The 19,922-nt window shown below is 33.3% G+C and overlaps 1 protein-coding gene across 2 annotated transcripts in view; it reads right to left on the reverse strand.

Moving 5' to 3' along the window:
- SUCO (SUN domain containing ossification factor) overlaps window positions 1-19,922 on the reverse strand; it is a 74,927-nt gene that overhangs the window by 35,939 nt on the left and 19,066 nt on the right. The window contains exons 3-9 of one of the 2 annotated variants that reach the window (XM_060091249.1): window positions 18,308-18,418; window positions 16,010-16,164; window positions 12,792-12,929; window positions 12,407-12,557; window positions 8,819-8,942; window positions 7,980-8,104; window positions 6,834-6,901 (exon numbers count right to left, since the gene is read on the reverse strand). In XM_060091249.1, the coding sequence (XP_059947232.1) occupies window positions 6,834-6,901; window positions 7,980-8,104; window positions 8,819-8,942; window positions 12,407-12,557; window positions 12,792-12,929; window positions 16,010-16,164; window positions 18,308-18,418 (872 nt within the window). Of the gene's footprint in view, window positions 1-6,833; window positions 6,902-7,979; window positions 8,117-8,818; window positions 8,943-12,406; window positions 12,558-12,791; window positions 12,930-16,009; window positions 16,165-18,307; window positions 18,419-19,922 lie in introns of both variants that reach the window. The other variant, XM_060091250.1, reaches the window with a different exon arrangement.

A 19,922-nucleotide genomic window follows, 5' to 3' on the forward strand; every position in this document is an offset into this window, starting at 1 on the left:
CTATGGGTACACGTCTCCAAATGATCACCCTTAAATATACATTTTAATAAATATAACAAAGCACAGTTTATAAGAGCAGGGGGGGAAAGTCAACCTAAATGTTTAGCACAGAGCATTGATTAACAAATTATGGCCCCACCCAGACAATGAAATACCATACAGCTATTAAAAATGGTACTAAAAACTATACATTCCATTTACATAAAAATCTAGAAAATATAAACTAATGTATAGTGATAGAAAACAGATCTTTAATTGCTATGGGGTTAAGGCTGGGAGGGAAAAATTATAAAGAGGCATGAGGACTTTTGGGGGAGATAGACATGCTTGTTATCTTCATTGTGGTGATGGTTTCATAGATGTATAAATGTCAAAACTTATCAAATCTTACACTTTAACATTTCACAATTTATTTTACATGCAGTTTTTTATGCCAATTATTCCTCAATAAAGCTGTTTTTAAAAATACAACAAACTAGTAAATAAAACAAAAAAGAAGCAGACTCACAGAACAAACTAGTGGTTACCAGTGGGGAGAGGGAAAGGAGGAGGGGAAATAGGGGTAGGGAAGGGGAAAAAAAGGGTTATTATGGGATTATATGAAATCATGTGTATGAAATTTTTGAAAAAATGATACTTGAGATATATATATATATATATATATATATATATATATATTTATGGACATGGAAAAGATGCCACAAAATATTGCTGTTTAGGAAAAAATTAAAAGTATGGTTCTACACGTGTAAAATAAAACTGCATACAGCATGGCGTTTAGGGAAAAGAAATACTCATGACATCTAGCACTCCAATACTTTAATAAACTCATTATTATATCAAATGAGATTACATACACTGACAATTAAATGTTAAATAAAGGCATTGAAATTAACATGGTGTTAATCCAGGAAAGCAACAGAACTGAGTTCCAGGAGATGGTAAAAACAGCCATGATTCAGAGAAAAGCTCATGAAAAAAAGGAAACGAACATTAGCTGAATGCTTACTCTGGGTCAGATACCATGGTAGATGATTCATATCCATCCTTTGATTTAATTCTTACAACCAAACTGCATAGGACACTATCGCCATTTTATAGAACCATTCAATAATCACTTATTGGTTACTTCACATTTTTCCCTTCTGCCTTTTTAGTAACAGAACCTGTCCCCCCCCCTCCCAAAGATGTAGCCAAGCATACAGCCACCCATCAAAGACTGTTTTTCCCAGTCTTGGCAATGTTGCTTAGTTATGGGTCATGGGATGTGAGCGGCGTGTCCAGTGCAACTTCCAGGTCAAGCCTTTAAAAGAAGCTGCTACCTCTCCATTTGCTTTTTCCTACCTTGCAGGCTAGAATGAGGATGTGGTAGGAAATCACCTCAGCAATGCAGGCAGAGACAACATCTCAGGGGTGGTAGAAAAACATGACAGAAGGTGTGTGGGTCCTTTAATTGTTCTCTGTTCCCTGCACCACCTACCAGCTTAAGGTTTTTATGTCAGAGAAAATCTATCTTTTTTAGACCACAGTTATCTGGTCTCTGTTAAAGCAGCAGAATCAAGAGGCCTAACTAATAGTCATTTAGCCGATACATAGTAAAGCTAAAAGTCAAAACAAACATCTATCTGGCTCCAAAGCCTAAACATTGTCCATACCACCACAACACCCTGGGGAGAGGAAACTAAAGAAAATCAGACTCAAGACTTTGCTTTTTATTTACAATGGAGAAAATAAATCTAAAAGAGCACTAAGAAGAAAAAGCAAATTCTCCTCTACCTCCTTTTTTTGCATACAATGTTCTCAATTTCTAAGAAGACAGGAGCTATATTACTAACAGTTAAAATAAACTTTTGGACAAATGTATTTCCAGGTGTAAAGAGTCAATTCACCAAGCAGATTTAACAATTCTAAAACTTGTATGAAACTAACAGACTCATAAAACATTAGTACATATGTAATTATTCCACATGAAAGTTGATTTTAAAATGCTTTCTTATGTTACTGCCTCATCTTTTCTATTTTCTTAGAGGCAGACAACACTGTTTGTAAATTAATAGAACTACATAAAAAGCTGACAAATCTAATTTCAACATACTTCCCTTAATTATTTATAGGTCAGGAATTTTAAAAGATCAGTAAAGTAGCAGATCTAAACATAAGAATAGTTTGATAAAATACCATGTGTCAAAATTTAGATGATATAAACATACTACCCAAGGCAATCCACAAATTCAATGCAATCCAATGGCGTTTTTCACAAAACTAGAACACATAACTTTAAAACTTACATGGAAACACAAAATACCCCAAATAGCCAAAACAATCTTGAGAAAGAACAGAGCTGGTAGAATCACATTCCCTGACTTCAGACTATACTGCAAAGCTACAAAGAAGAGCTCTTTAAACAATAAGAGAATACCATAAACAGCTTTCTTACAAAAACTTTCAAAATGTATTAAAGACAAATCCCTAGAAAAATGTAATTTACCAAAACTAACTCAAGAAGAAATAGAAAACCTATATAGTCTCATAATTATTTCTTTTAAATATAATTTTTAAAACTTCCCATCTATTCACACAAGTATAAAACAGTGCATGCACAAGCTTATTTATAATAACTGGCTGTCATGGCAAAAGATTATAAACAACCCAAATACCATCAACAGAAGACTAGTTAAATCTTGGTACAATCATATAATGGATTTTCATGCAGCTATCAAAAAAAAATGAGAAAGTTTTATATGAGTGAAACAGAAACATGACCAGATATTTTTAAGTTAAAACTTAATTCAAGGTGAGATACTAAGTATAATATGCTACTGTGAAAAGTGAGAGATAAATAAAAATCTCTAATTTTTTGCATAAAGAAACTAAAAAGATACCTAAAAATTTAACACTGAGTAAGGAGATAGATGACAGATTGGAAGTATATTTCTCACTGTAACTCCCCTACCTCTTTTAAATACCTTTTTGGGTTTGAGCCATGTGACTGTACTAAATATTTATTTTTGAAATCACATACTTAATTTAATTTAAAATTAACATCTTCCCAGAGGCCTGGAAGGTTTTACAGTTGAGTTCCTAATTTAGAACATTGAATCTTGAGAAAAACGAACAAAGCTGGAGATATCATGCTCCCTGACTTCAGATTATACTACAAACCAACAGTAATCAAAACAGCATGGTACTGACACAAAAACAGACAACAGATCAATGGAACAGGATGGAGAGCCCAGAAATAAACCCATGTCCTTATGCTCAGTTAAGCCATGACAATGAAGACAAGAATATACAATGGAGAAAAGACAGTCTCTTCAATAAGTGGTGCCAGAAAAACTGGACAGCTAAATGTACAAAAAATGAGATCAGAACATTTCCTCACACCATATACAAAAGTAAACTCAAAATGGATTAAAGACCTAAATATAAGACCTGAAACCACAGACCTCCTAGAAAAGAACATAGGCAGAACACTCTGACATAAATCATAGCACTATTTTTTGGATATGTCTCCTAAGGCAAAAGAAATAAAAGCAAAAGTAAACTTAAAAGCTTTAGCACAGCAAAGGAAACCATCAACAAAACAAAAAGACAACCTACTGAATGGGAGAAAAAATTTGCAAATGATGACTGATAAGGGGTTAATATCCAGAATTTATAAACAACTCATACAACTCAATATTAAAGAAAACAAAGAACCCAGTTTAACACATTATTTTATTTATTTATTTTTATTTTTATTTTTTGGCTGTGTTGGGTCTTTGTTGCTGCGAGCAGGCTTTCTCTAGTTGTGGTGAGTGGGGGCTACTCCTCGTTGTGGTGCACAGGCTTCTCATTGCTGTGGCTTCTCTTGTTGCAGAGCATGGGCTCTAGAGCTCAGGCTCAGTAGTTGTGGCACACGGGCTCAGTTGCTCTGTGGCAGGTGGGATCTTCCCGGACCAGGGCTCGAACCCGTGTCCCCTGCATTGGCAGGTGGACTCTTAACCACTGTGCCACCAGGGAAGCCCAACACATTACTGACTGGGGGATTTTTGCAGAAACTAACACCTGTGGCCATAATACGTCTCTGGTCAAAAATGTGTTAAAAATTGGCAGAAGACTTGAACAGACATTTTTCCAAGAAGATATACAGATGGCCAACAGGCACATGAAAAATGATCAACACAGAAAATCATCAAAAAATGCAAATCAAAACCACAATGAGATATCACCTCACATATGTCAGAATGGCTAACACTGAAAAGTCTACAAATAACAAACGTTGGCAAGGATGTGGATAAAAGGGAACCCTAGTACACTGTTGGCGGGAACCCTAGTACACTGTAAATTGGTGCAGCCACTATGTAAAACAGTATGGAGGTTCTTTGAAACACTAAAAATAAAACTACCAAATGATCCAGCAATTCCACTGCTGGGTATAAAACTGAAGAAAATGAGAACATTAATTTGAAAAGATACAATACGTGCACCCCAAATGTTCATAGCAGCATTATTTACAGGAAAAACCGGTGCATGAAAATATGTTCAATCTCATTAGTGATTAGGGATTGACACCTTTCTAGGATCTCAGCCTAATTTGTGAAACAATGTTATTTCTAGTATCAGCAACCTCACATAACAGGTGCTCAATAAACATAGAAAGAATGAAAGAAGGAATAAACTGATGAATGAACAAATGGACAAACTATCAAATGAACAAGAAGGCTCAAAATCCTAAAATGTCAATTATCCTGAAATTCATCTAGACATTCGATACAATTTCAATAAAAATGCCAGCATGATTTTTTTTTTTAGAATTCAATGAGATGATTCTAAAATTTAAAAGAAAAAACAGGGTTTCCCTGGTGGCGCAGTGGTTGAGAGTCCGCCTGCCGATGCAGGGGACATGGGTTCGTGCCCCGGTCTGGGAAGATCCCACATGCCGTGGAGCGGCTGGGCCCGTGAGCCATGGCCGCTGAGCCTGCGTGTCCGGAGCCTGTGCTCCGCAACAGGAGAGGCCACAGCAGTGAGAGGCCCGCGTACCGCAAAAAAAAAAAAAAAAAAAAAAAAAAAAAAGAAAAAACAAAGGGACAAAAATAGTGAAGATACATCTGAAGATGAGGTATAAACTATTCTACCAGATATTAGGATTTATAAAGCTATAATGAGACTGTGTGGTCTTATACCTTAGGTGGGTCAACCCAATCAAATCAGGTGAAATCAGTAAAGGTGTTCTGAGGTTCTTTAATTATACAATGAAAAGACGCATAAATGGATGAGCAAAAAGTAAAATATACAGTAAACACACATACACAAATACATGCTGTCTGCAAAAACGTTAAAATACAAATGGGTAGCTATGATCACTTATTCTGTAAACCAGAATAAAACAAAATGATTGCTTCATATAACTTCATCCCAGCATGTCTTTGCTTAAAATACAAAATTTTAGAGCATAAAAACTGAGTTGTTACTGACTACAGGGGCTTTTACCAACAAAAACAAAAGCCCCAAAATAACATTTTGATTATGATCTCAGATAACTATTTCCTCAAATTCAGTTTCCAGACCAAATGGCATATGAGAAAATTAAGTTTTTTAATATTATCCCTTAATACCCTTAAATAGCTTGGTGTTAATTTTCAAACTGAACTTAAAAATGTATATTAACAAAAGGAGTGAAAACCAAAAGTAGAAAAGAATAAGCATTATCTTTAAAGAGTTTCTCTTTAAATTAAAAAAATGTATATATATATATCAATCATATATATTAGTTACTCAATTTGATGGTGGTGATTTACCTCAATTCTTTTTTAAAACAGCTGCTTTTGATCAATGAAATCAAGTAATCTAATAAAATTGTTGGTGTATCAATTTATTTCCCACATAAATCGGTTCCTTTGCCTATATTCTTAGTTAATGGCAGAATCATAGATCCAAGCAGGGAAACCAAAATCAAGGGAGATTAACAGATGCCTCTCTCTTCTTCACATCCAATTTCTAACCAAGAGCTGTCAATTTTATCTGCTATACAAATTTTTCAGATTCCCCTCTCTTCTTTATCCAAATTGCCAATGTCTTAATTAAAGCCCTCATTTCTCACCTGAGCTATGACAACAGGTTCCTAACTGGTTTCCCTGCTTCCAACTGCATTATGCTGTAGGCCATCTTTTAAGGATAAGCCTTCCTAAAATGCCAGTGAGGTCATGTCATTTCCTTCCTTAAAACAAACACTACCCTCCACAGTCTTTAAGATAAACTTCAGAAACTTTTAAGCTGGGTATGTGTAGCATGGAATGGCCTGGTTATTGCTAAACTGACTCTGCTGTCTCATCTTCCATGATTAATTGTACCTCTATTCTTGTAATCACTAAAATGACTTCTTCAGGTTGCTTCTACTTATAGTTGCCCAGAAGATAAATATGCTCCTTTTAGTGCTATCCCCTATTCTTATAGTTCCTGAATACCTCTGCCTCCCTCATCTGTGACTTCCTATGAATTCAAGGAATTCATCCTTCAAGATTCAGCTCATGAACTACCACTTCTAGCAAGCTCATCCTCTTCTGCAGTTATATATCATCTCCTTTCCTATAATACCTCTGCAGCAGTACTTTTTATACCATTTGAAAACTGTTGAACTAGATCTGTCAATTTTTTTGTGTGATGTCGTCCTTAAAAGGAAAGGCATTTTTGTCTTCAATTTTGTACCCCAGGACCTAAGGTAAGTACAGTACCAGCACCAACCAATCATAAATGTTTATTAAGTGACTATATGAACAAATCAATCTAATCCCAAAATAAAAGCTTAATATAATACATGTAGAGTATACTTTATTAAATTTCATATTACTTACCATATTTTAGTGCTGCAAGGATTCAACATATAAAGATCCATATTTTCTATAAGAATAGCAGATGTGCTCTATTTTTAGAAAGGGGGAAGGGAATAAATTACTTAAAGAAAAAGATTTATTTCAACTATCAAGCTTTCTAGGTTTTCTATATTTTTAGATCTTAAAATACACCTAAGACTCTGAAACATTCACTTTGGGAAGAAAGCATAAAAGTAGCTAAAATTTACAAGTTTTGTCTATACTGTGCTAAGTTAGCCTTATAACAAGACATTTAAAATTAAATGTCTGTTACTATAGGGGAAAAATTATTTTTTTATTAGCTATTTCCTTCTGTAAATTTCACACGGGTTTTAAAAGTTTAAAAACAGAGTGTATGTCCTTCAGTAGGTGAATGGATAAACTGTGGTACATCCAGACAATGGAATATTATTCAACACCAAAAAGAAATGAGGTATCAAGCCATAAAAAGACATGGATGAATCTTAAATGCATACTAATAAGTGAAAGAAGCCAATCTGAAAAAGCTGCGAATGGTATGATTCCAGCTATATGACATTCTGGAAAAGATAACACTAGAGAGATAGTAAAAAGATCAGTGGTTCCCAAAAGTTGGGGGAAGGAAGCAGTGAATAGGTAGAGCACAGAGGATTTTTAGAGCAGTAAAAATCCTCTGTATGATACTATAATGGTAGATACAAGTCATTATACATTTGTCTAAAACCACAGAATGTTTAAGAGTGAACTCTAATGTAAACTATGGACTTCAGGTGATAACAATGTGTCAATATAAGTTCATTAACTGTAACAAATGTACCATTCTGGTGGGAGATGATGATGGAGGAGGCTAACAGGCATGGGGACAGGGGGTATATGAGAAATCTCTGTACTTTCCTCTCAATTTTGCTGTGAACCTCTAACTGCTCTAAAAAAATTGTCTTTAAAAAGAAAAAACAAAAATAGGGTGCAATGTATCAACCAATACACTAAGAATCCATGCAAGAAAATGTCTTTAAAGGCATAATCCTGCATTTATTAGTGGATTAGGAAAATAGCTCATGTTAAAATACAGTTCCCAGGAAACCACTGCTTACATTTAATAAAGTCACTAGTTTTCTATATGTACAGAGGAATTTTACACTTCAGTACCTTGGCTTCTGGGTTAGCTGCCAAAATTTTGGCACCACATTCTACTGAAGCATAATTATTTCGATTTTTCTGGACCTTTTTTGTGGCATGTAGACCTCCATTAGAAGATGGATGCATTGACTGACCTGCAGACAAACCTTATTATGAACATATATATATGATGATTATGATTGAAAATACCCAGAGCAAACAATCTCAAGACCAACAGCCTGCCATCTAGAGAACAGGTTTTAATGCTTAAGAGAATATTTTAAAAACCCACATGAAAATCAAAATGCTTCAGCTCAATAACTTTAAAATATCCCTAATAAACAAATTAACTACAAAAATCTACATTACTCAATTTATGCCTAGTACAATTCACAAAATGAAGCTTATCCATGAAAATCAAAACTTTTTGCATATACATTTTATTCTATTAAGGATGAATGCTATCCTTCTATCTCTAATCCCAATCATAATAATTTTTAACTCTGAGATTTAATTTACAACAACAAAAAGAAAGTATAATAATTTAGTTCAATTCTGTTTACAGTTTAAAGCTTTATGACTCAGAACTTTCCATGCCTCAACTTTCCTCTTATAAACTGAGATGAAAAATCACTGCTCTGCCTACTCTATTTTAGCCTCATTTAATAATTTACAATAATGGATTTTAATCAAGATTAAGACATATGCACAGGTAAATTGCATGTGGGTAATCAAAGGCATCTTGGTAAGTTTCACCTTTAAAAAGTTTTCAAAAATGTTACTTTGTTTTACCAATTAAAAAGAGAACTACATATTTAAACCAGTCCCTTTAAAAAAAAAAAAAAAAAAGAATCACAGTGCTTCCTTACTTTTTTCTTTTTCTACTTCCATAACTTTCTTCTTCCATTCATCAAATGTTGGTATATCTTCTGGATCTTTGGGATTTGTTACAGATGCAGGGTCAATTTCTCCTGGTTTTGTATAATCAGAACTCTGACAGAAATGTCAAAAATAAACAGATTTCAGATTTCAAAGAATATAGAGAAAACAGATTAATAAATTATAATAGTAAATACAAATGTTTCTGTCAAATTAAATAAAAGTCCAATTTTATAATGAATGATAGTATTTTGGAAAAAAAACAAAAATGTAAAAAGAAAAGTTTTGGTTTAACTTAAAAGTTGAGTTTCTCTTCGAAGAATTAAAATCTACCTAAGCACCACAGGATGAATCCCTTCACATGTTAGCAATATTAGCATAAGTTGTGAAAAAACCTATATAATATCGTAAGCCAAAAATTACCCATACAAAAACTGTACAAATTAATACTATAATTTTAATGCATCCATCTTAAAATATACATTAATATATACATTAAAGGAAAGCTAACTAATTTTAGATGTCGTATATTGTTTCTACAAAATCCTTAACAAGAAGTACCATTTACATAACTAATAAAGACCTAGTGTGTAGCAGAGGGAACTCTAAATACTCTGTAATGACCTATATGGGAAAAGAATCTAAAAAAGAGTTGATATATGTATAATTGATTCAGTTTGCTATACAGCAGAAAGTAATACAACATTGTATGTCAATTATACTCCAATAAAAATTTTAAAAAAAGAAGTACCATTTATATAAAAATTTTACAGTGGATATGAAAACCTAAATGTGAAAAGCAAAGCTTAAAGAAAGTACAGAAAAACATATTCATGATTCAGGCTATAAAAGGATTCAACAAGATGAAGAAAGAAAACATTTTTAAAAAGGCTGATACATTTGGATAGATTATAATTTAAAAATTAAATATATCAAAAGACCATAAACCACATGGTTCAAATAGCCAGAGACAGAAATAAATATCTGCAACACATTCAGCCAACAAAGAATTATTACCAATTACAAAGACTGCCTACAAATCAATAATGGGGGAGAGTAAAGGAGGAACAATAAACTAAGCAAAGATAAAATACAAAATGTTCACTCTCAGTATAATCAGGGAATGCAAAGGAAAGCTAAAGATACTAAATAAATTATACCAATCTGAGGTTAAAGTGTGACAGCCTGTTGAGCCATGGTACATCTATTAGACTGCTAAAGTGATTTTAACATTTAGGAATATTAAATAAAGATATGCACACCCTATGACCCAATAATTCCACTCCTATGTATAAATATCAGTGAAAACACACATATGTGCCTAAGAAAATATGCATAAGGATACTTACTGCAGCACTATGGATAACATCAAAAAATTAGAAACAATCTAAATATCCATTAATTGAAGAATAAATTGTGATAGAATCGAACAATGAATAGACAAAACTCAAAAACAATGTTGAGTAAAATGATACTTAAGACAAGAACGATACCATTTTACATTGTTTCAAAATATGCCAAATAATAGTATGTATTGTTTGTAGCAATGCATATTTGGTAAAAGTTAAAAAACATGCTCTGCCAATGTAAAAAACACCAGATTCAAGATAGTGGTTATATCTGAAGTGGAGAGAAGGAATGTAACTGGGAAGGGCATACAATTCAATCTGTAATTTTTTTCTTAATTGGAAGAATGTATGCAAGGATGTTCATTCCATTTTTAAATTATTTCTGTATTCCTAAAACAACACATAATGTACTTATTAACAGTACCTTGAGAAGTGTACAAAACATCTATTTAGACAGCATACTTTGGTAAATAGCACAAATCTTATACAGTATATATTTGCTATATTAGGGCACATTTTCGAGTACTAATACTAATTAGTGTATTAGTGTAATACATCAATACAAATACCTATTATCTCCCTTTAGGAAGACTTATTAGCAAATTGGTTCTTATACAACCTCCACGTTGGACTGTTTTGCAGAACACACTAACTTACCAAATAAAGTATGTGGCTATTAAAAAAATACATAGCAGAAAATAAAATTAAAGAAGTAGCATTATACTAATTTAAAAATTAAATAACAAAAATCTAGTTTGAGAAAATAAACAAATATTTATAAAAATTAATATAGTTGAGATACTTAAGAGTAAAGCCCAAATACTAAAAGAAATACATAAGAAGAACTTACACACACTCTTTGAGACCCAGGCAGAGCAATCACTATCGCCTCTTAGCAACAAATAAGAGAACTAAACAATACAATAAAATTACTTTGTAAAGCATTATAACAGGCAAAAGAGTGGAATTTTTAACTGTATTAATTACCTCCTGAATAACTTTATACTCCAGAAAAATTGTCAGATAATGAGCATATTATAAAGTGTCCAGTAGTTTTGTATACTATCCAGTTCAGAATAATTCTGCCCTGTTAAGTTTGTGTGAGTGGGAGAGAGTTTATCCCTGTTATCTCAAGGATCTGCAAGACTGCTGCAAATGGTTGAGAACAAGCAAACCTTGAACAAAACTGGTTGCCATGCTTGAATTTTACATTTGATACTTAAATAGCTCAAAGAAGACATTTTTGTAATGTTTGTCTAATTTTATTTATGCCTGTGGTATTTGACAACTGAACTGTAACGTATGCTTGATTTGGTTTCACTGGGAAAATTAGTTCCTTCAAGATGTTGGACTATGAAATGGGGACCTCCTATATTTATAAAAAGCATCAAATAAACAGCTGGCCCAATGATAGTAAAGTCTCCAGAATGAAGTTTAGTTAGTTATGAGTGCAGATTCACAGAAAATATGTGAAAGAAAAGGTGGAGAACAGAAGATGCAAATTATAAAGAAATAAATGTGGATGTGGTACTCAGTATTTTAAAATACTCCGATTCCACGCGTTTTGAAGTGCATAGAGCAGCCTTCATCTTTTATTTAGCTATTTCTTAGCTGAAGGGAGAACACTTCTCTGTCAACATTTCTTCAGGAAATTCTGTACTGGCCTCTACGTGAAGTAAAAGTAGAACTCGAAAGAAGAAAAGTAAAACTGCTACACAGGAATGAGCCCTGTCTTTATTTTAAGAATCATATTCTTTAATATAAGCTGGTCTAGTTGTATTCTGCACACAAATAACAAAGGGTAAAATGTCCCTTTAAAATAATTCTGGTTGAAGAGACTAAATTTAATCTTGTATTATTGAGTTAAATTTTTATTCTGAAGATACTTAACAATCATAACTTCTTCTATATAGCTCTCTTAACTGCTTAAATAAGGACTTTATGTATCTGGTTATCAAATAACCAATGGTGGCAAAAAAACATTTAAAATTAAATATAACCCAAGAGAGTTCATACTTGGGACAACACTATGTATAAACAGTATACTGGCAATAGTTCTGTGAAGTAACAACTTGCTCTCTGGGAGCACAGCTCACTTCAGTTCCACGTTCATCACTAACTACTGATCCCCTGACTTTATGGCAAATACGGATAGCAAATTAGAAGATTAGCTAATAACAAAAATGCATTGTATAATAAAGTAGGAGATAGTGCAAGTTATTTACCTACCTCACTTTTTAAATTATCTGAAGCATTCAATGCAGATTTTGGATCACCACCACCCTGATCACTTGATGAAACTTTTGATTCAAATTCTGATTTTGTTATCTTTCCTTTAGCATGCGAAGATGACACATTTTCTATATGCTGGCCGACAAGGCTATTTAAAAGCAAAAAGCATATTAAATAAACAAATTTTAGCTGAATAATGAGTATATGCAATCTAAACTATTATAAGTGTACATGAGTACAAAGTAAACCAAGAAAGGAGTACAAAGGGATCAGTTTTCTCTCAGTCATAAAGTGGAATTAAGCATGCACCAAAGTCTACTCAAACGTGACACTGCTGTTTATTACAGAACCATACAAAGGGCAAACAACTGCTCACACCCACCTTTCAGGTGGACTGACAAAGGAAGGCTGGTCAACTGGAGCATTTGCATCAAGGGCCTCACCAACATCACAATCAGTTTCAGATTGCTCAGTTTCACTTGGCTTGGCTATAGGAACAGTACCAGATTTTTCTATTTCACTAAAATAGAAACAAAAAAGACAATCTGACAATTTAATGGATATGATGAACCATAAGTTAAAAGTGATATTACTGATTTCCAAAACAAATCTAAGCCAGAAAAGAATGCTTTAGAGCTCTGCAGACGATTTTCAAGAATTCAGATATTTTAAATCGTGTAAAGATTTAAATTATGTATACCGTTGACTCGATCTGTTAGTGCCCTTGCTTGGCCTTTAAATATTGGGTTGGCCAAAAAGTGCCTTCAGTGTTTAAGTAAAAATAAAAGACACATTTTTCATTTTTACCGAGAACGTTATTGAACTACATATTCACCCTTTTGTTCCACTACCTTCTGCCATTTTTCAGGCAACTTCATAATTCCATCTTCCCAAAACTTTTTAGCTTTTTGAGCAAAGAACTGTTCCAGGTACCTTTTACAGTCTTCCAGGGAACTGACATTTTTTCCATTAAGAGAATTTTGTAAAGGCCGGAGTAAATGGAAATCCAAAGGTGCAACGCCTGGTGAATATGGCGGATGAATCAGAACTTCCCAGCTAAGCTGTAACAGTTTTTGCCTGGTCATCAAAGAAACATGCAGTCTTGCGTTATCCTGATAGGAGATTATGCATTTTCTGTTGACTAATAACAAAATGCTAATTAACAATTCCAGATGCTTTTTGTTGAGTGCTGCTTTCAGTTGGTCTAACTAGGAGCAGTACTTGTTGGAATTAATCATTTGGTTTTCTGGAAGGAGCTCATAATAGAGGACTCACTTCCAATCCCACCATATACACAACATCACCTTCTTTGGATGAAGACCAGACTTTGGTGTGGTTGGTGTTGGTTCATTTCACTTGCCCCATGATCTCTTCCGTTCCACATTATTGTACAGCATCCACTTTTCATCTCCCGTCACAATTTGTTTTAAAAACAGAATGTTTTCATTACATTTAAGTAGAGAATCACATGCGGAAATACAGTCAAGGAGGTTTTTTCCACTTAATTTATATGGAACCCAAACATCAAAGCGATTAACATAACCAAGCTGGTGCAAATGATTTTCAATGCTTGATTTGGATATTTTGAATATGTTGGCTATCTCCCTCGTGGTATAACGTTGATTGTTCTCACTTAATGTCTCAGTTTGATCTCTATCAACTTCAGCTGGTCTACCCGACCGCGGAGCACCGTCCAGTGAGACATCTCCAGCATGAAACTTCACAAACCACTTTTGACATGTTTGATCAGTCACAGCACCTTCTCCATACTCTGCACAAATCTTCTTGTGCGTTTCAGTTGCTTTTTTACCTTTCTTGAAATAATAAAGCATAACAGACCGAAAATGTTGCTTTTTTTCTTCCATCTTCAATATTAAAATGGCTACACAAAAATTCACCAATTTTGATGTCTTTTTTTAAATGCATGCTGATATGACAGCTATCACATACAATCTAACAAAACTGCTTCGAATGAAGTTAAAGACAACTAAGTGCTACGAGAGTCATCTTATGGAAAAAAACGAATGATTGGCCAACCCAATAGCTAATCACCAAATTTTAAAACAAAATATTATAGGTTAATATCTGATCTTACCAAAAATAAGATTTTTAAATTATTTATTCTAAATGCATCTTTTCTAATGTTTCATTTCTATTAGTACATTGTATCAATATTAGAATTGTTGCCTACAGTATCAAGAAATCATCTATTATCTCAAAACGCTTCATTAAAATTCTTAAAGCACTTCTGTAATTTCATTTAAAAAACATATACCTTGATATTTTTCTTTACCTCACTCCCATTTCATTAGACAGTCATGTTCAATATAATGAGAAAATAAGATGTACTGTTCAGATACACAGTATCTAGCCTTAAATTCTTTCTAAGCATTTAATATTTAAAAATTTTAAATACTATCATTATTTCTAAGCATGTCTTCTGTTACCTTGTCCCTTACCAGGGAAAACTCCTAAATGGTAACTGTAACGTCTTTGTGTACAACTCCTTCAACCTAGTCCCTTACACTCTTGAAGAGGACATGTGTCTAAAAAGTGCTTGTGGTAAAAAAAAAAAAAATAGTAGTGATGATAAAAATGATGATATTAACTGACACATATATTTTTACTATGTGCCAGATATTGTCCTATACATTTTATATAAATTAACTCATTTGATAAAGGATATGTTTAATGTAGTATTAAGAGAAGGGAATTTTGTTTTGTTCTTTGTAGTGTTGCTGAAGCTAGGAGTATAAAAGAGATTTTCTAAATTAAGGAAACCTTCAACATCACTAATCATCAGGGAAACGCAAATCAAAACCACAATGAGATATCACCTCACACCTGTCAGAATGGCTATTATCAAAAAGTTTACAAATAACAAATGTTGGCAAGGATGTGGAGAAAAGGGAACCCTTGTACACTGTTGGTGGGAATGTATATTGGTGCAGCCACTGTGGAAAACAGTAGGGAGGTTTCTCAAAAAACTAAAACTATGACCCAGCAATTCCACTCCTGGGTATATACCTGAAAAAAACAAAAACACTACACACACACACACACACACACACACACACACACACACACACACACACACACACACACACACAAACAATGGAATACTAGTCAGCCAAAAAAGAATGAAATTTTGCCATTTGTAGCAACATGGATGGACTTGGAGGGCATTATGCTAAGTGAAATAAGTCAGAGAAAGATAAATACTGTATGATATAGCTTATATGTGGAATCTAAAAAATACAACAAACTAATAAATATAATAAAAGTAGCAGACTCACAGATACAGAGACCCAACTAGTGGTTACCAATGGGGAGGGTGGGAAGGGGCAATGTATGGGTGGCAGGGTGGAAGGTACAAAGTACTGGGTGTAAGATAGGCTCAAGGATATATTGTACAACATGGGGAATATAGCCAATATTTTGTAATAACTATAAATGGAAAGTAAACTTTAAACAATGTATAAAAATAAAATAGGCATTATTACTTAGGTCTGCTATATAGCCTAAATGTCAAATTTGAGTATCAAAGAAATTTTTCTGTCATTATCTAATCATATTTTTTTTTTCTTTGTAATGACTTACTCAAGCTTTGAGATTGGAGTGATCTCTGAGGTAGATGAGCTGGAAATATTTTCCACGTTTTCACTGTCCACAACTACACTGGAAGAACCTTCATGTAGATCAACTGTAGGGAGTGTTTCAATCACAGATGGACTTAACTTTTTTGACTCCGTATTCTGTTTTTAAAAAAGTCAGTTATATTTAATGTTGGGATTAATAAATTATCTCTTTAGCTGAAGAGGGTATTATGAAAAGTTTGTCTCAAAAGTAACAATATAAATAAATAATGTTCACTAAAAAAGTACTTTTATAAAAATCCTTTCTTCCAACATTACCACCCTAAGGAATATATTTCATATTAAAGTACAGGCTCTATACATTTTTCATGGCATTTCATAAACTAGGACAAAGCAGCTTGTCTTTCTTCTTTCCTATTTCCTATTTTATACCAGGACCCACAAAATTTCCCTCTTACTGTAACTAATTAATGCTAATAGCAACACAGAAATCCTATATAAATATATAAAATAGTACAGTGCATAGTTTTTGCCCCTGAGCAGTTTAGAGGACAATGTGTATCAACAAATAACAACACAAGGCATGTATAAATAACATTACAAAGCAATACATGATTCTTGCTGCTCCTTCAAGGCCCCTATGCTCTGGGCCATTCGCTCCTCCAAAACACAAACTGAAACGTACTTAACACCTACTCATGTTTGAAAACCTCTTATCAGTACCTCCTCCCCCACAACTAACCCTAAATAGAATTAGCCATTCCCCTTCCTCTATGCCTCCACTGTTCTCTGTACAGACTTTAATCACAGGATCTAAACACTTCAATTGCCCTTATTTGTTTCTTTCTCTTCAACTACACTATAAATGTCTTGAGTAAGGACTATGTTTTCTTGATCTTCATGTTCCTAGTGCCTATCACAGTATCTAGCACACAGTAGACATTTAATAGTTACTAAATGAAAATCAAGTGAGAGGTACTCATGCTCAGTTCAAAGTAAAGAGAAACTAAGGACCACTCTGGACTAGAAGAACTAGGACACTGAAGAATAGGACGGCCAGTACAGCAGCAGAAAGAAAACATGAGGCAGAATCAGAAGAATACAAAATAAAATGTGATCATTTGGGGAATTATTTACACTGGAACAAAAAATTCACAAAAGAATACAAATAGTTTGCATTTTATGATGGAGACTTTGAGAAAAGAACCATTACAATATTATCAAATATTGCATTATCATTCAATATGCATTCAATATAAAAAAATTAGTAAGATATTTTACACTTTTTTCTTCTTTCACTAAGTCTCCAAAATCGATGTGTATCTTATACTTACAGCAAATCTCAACTTCGACTATCCACATTTCCAATGCTCAATAGCCACATGTAGCTAGTGGCTACTATATTGAACAGCACAGGTCTGTAAGATGCAGTAAGCACTTCAAAGTATTTGAACAAGAGAATACCATAATAAAAATTCAGGAAAATGAACAACGGCTGGACTGTTCAGGATACTCATAAAATTGAAGGGCTACAGAGATCACTTTTCTCTTACTCTTATGCACAAATCTTTTCCAAATGTCCTCCAGAATCCAATAAAATGAAACTTACTATATCTCCTTAGATAACCCAATTAACTTATAAGATAACTCTGGCTGCATTTTTTAAAGAGAATTCTCCCTCCTTTTAAGCTGAAATTTGTATTTGTTAATATTTGAGATATTTAGTTTCCCTCCAGATCAAATATCCCCAGTTCCTTCAGTCACTCCTGATATTAAATGGTTTCCAGATGCTTCAGCATTCTGGTCTAGTTTTTAATATCTTTCATAAAATCTGGTATACAAAATTGAAAATAACATTTAGGATGTAATATGAGAGAAAAAGGAAAAAACACACTCAACCTATTGTTCATTAATCCATATTCCACACTAAGTGGTAAAATTTTGGTATCAAAATGCTCTGTGTTCTACATATAAATACGTTAAGTCAGAAAATAATTTCCCCTGACATCTGAAAAACTGAAGAGACAAGATAAACTACAGAGAGCCAAAATGGAATCTAGAAGAAAGAAGGACTTACAACCAAACCTATACTACAGAGAGAAGTCACATTTACTACTAAACCTGTAATTCCGAATTTTCTCAAAAGTAGTACTCTTAGCAGGTGACTAGTATTAAGGCCAGTTGCATGGTACTACAAAAAGAAAAAAAATAAAAATACACAATATGGTGACCAAACAGGTTTTCTATTTTGTGAAGTGGTTTGAAAAGGCATATCATTAAAAATCAAAGCAACAAAGCTTACTTGTACATTCACAATGTAGTCATCTTTTAATTTGTGTTCTTCTGGAGGAACAGGTAAGCTTGAACCCACTTTTCCCGATAATTTGGCATTGATAGGTCTCTCTCTTTCGTCCTATATTGCAACAAAGAAAAGGCCAACGGATAAAACTGTTTCACAAAACAGTCCTGAAGCAGACCATCTTTCTATACTTTACAGCCAAAACATTTTACTGTGACTTTAATGTCTTTTGTTTCCATGCTTATTGTCTACCTTCCTGTATTACCCTCCTTACTGCTTCACTTCAAATGTACACTACATGTGTGCACTGGTGGTCTAGTGATGATCATAGCTGCCTTCCAAATATACACTACATATGATTTCTTAATGAACACTTTAGTCCTACTACCCAGCACTGTGTCAGTAAATACTTGATAAATGAATGTACTTATAGTTCTTTGTGTCATCTCTTACACTCAGTTTCAAATTAGAATTTCAGATATACTGTCCTTAAATTTATCTTCTGGCATATAAGCTTCATAAAAGCAAAGTTCATATTCATCATTATCTAAGCCTGTATAGCATATACTAGGTACCCAAATGTTTGCTGAAAGAATGTTTCCCCTTCCTTAATGCTTTGCTTAAACTCATTCTTACAACATTTAAGTTTTCTAATTTCTCATCAAAGAAGATATCTAAATCTTATAGACTGTAGACAGAAGCACACAATTATACTTTATTTGGAGAGATACCCAGCAATAGTCTTCAAAATTTTAACTGCTCCATCCCAGAAATATATCCTGTATAACTCAGAAATTTAAATAATCTACTCTAAACACAGTATCATGCCAAAAATTAACAAAACAGCTCAAGCATGTAATTATAAGTTTGTGCATTCACACACACACACACAAATGTACACACAAACATGCATGCACACACACAGCTGAGAAACAATGCAAAAGTCTATCAATAAATAAATGCTTAATAAATTGTGATATACCCATATGACAGAATAAAAATTTAGCTATTCAGAAGAATACAGTAACATGCAAAGGTATCCATGAGATATTACTGGGGAAGAGGGGAAATAAATTTGTACAATTTTTTTTAACAAAAATTAAAACATTAATTTGTGTGCTATAAAATGATATATCTATAACCACAGAAAATGGTCTGAATGTTTTCACAAGAAACAGTAAATTGTGGTTCCTTTGAGGAGGGGAATGGAATATAAATATGAATATCTTATAGTGGGTATAAATTACATCTGTAATTTAAAATAAGTACATTGATTTGGGGGGAGGGGAGAGCCAAATCTAGCTAAAGTCAATACTCACCTTTCATCATTTAAAATGATAAAATAATAAATTATTTAGAAACCATCAGATTTTTTGGACTCTGTCTATTCACTCCACACAATTATATAAAACAAAGTACATAGCCACTAATTGCAGACTTTCCCTATAATCCTCATTTCTAATAGTTTTTAATTTATAAGACTGGGGTTTCTTTAGAAACTCTTTACTAGTTAAAACATTAAAAAGAGAACCCTAGTTTTCTCTCTGAATAGGCACTATTTTTTCTCCCTACTGGAGGACTAAGGATGGTATTACAACATTCCAAATATAAGCAATAA

This window comes from Mesoplodon densirostris, chromosome 2 (genome assembly GCF_025265405.1).
Source record: "Mesoplodon densirostris isolate mMesDen1 chromosome 2, mMesDen1 primary haplotype, whole genome shotgun sequence".
Taxonomy (NCBI): domain Eukaryota; kingdom Metazoa; phylum Chordata; class Mammalia; order Artiodactyla; family Ziphiidae; genus Mesoplodon; species Mesoplodon densirostris.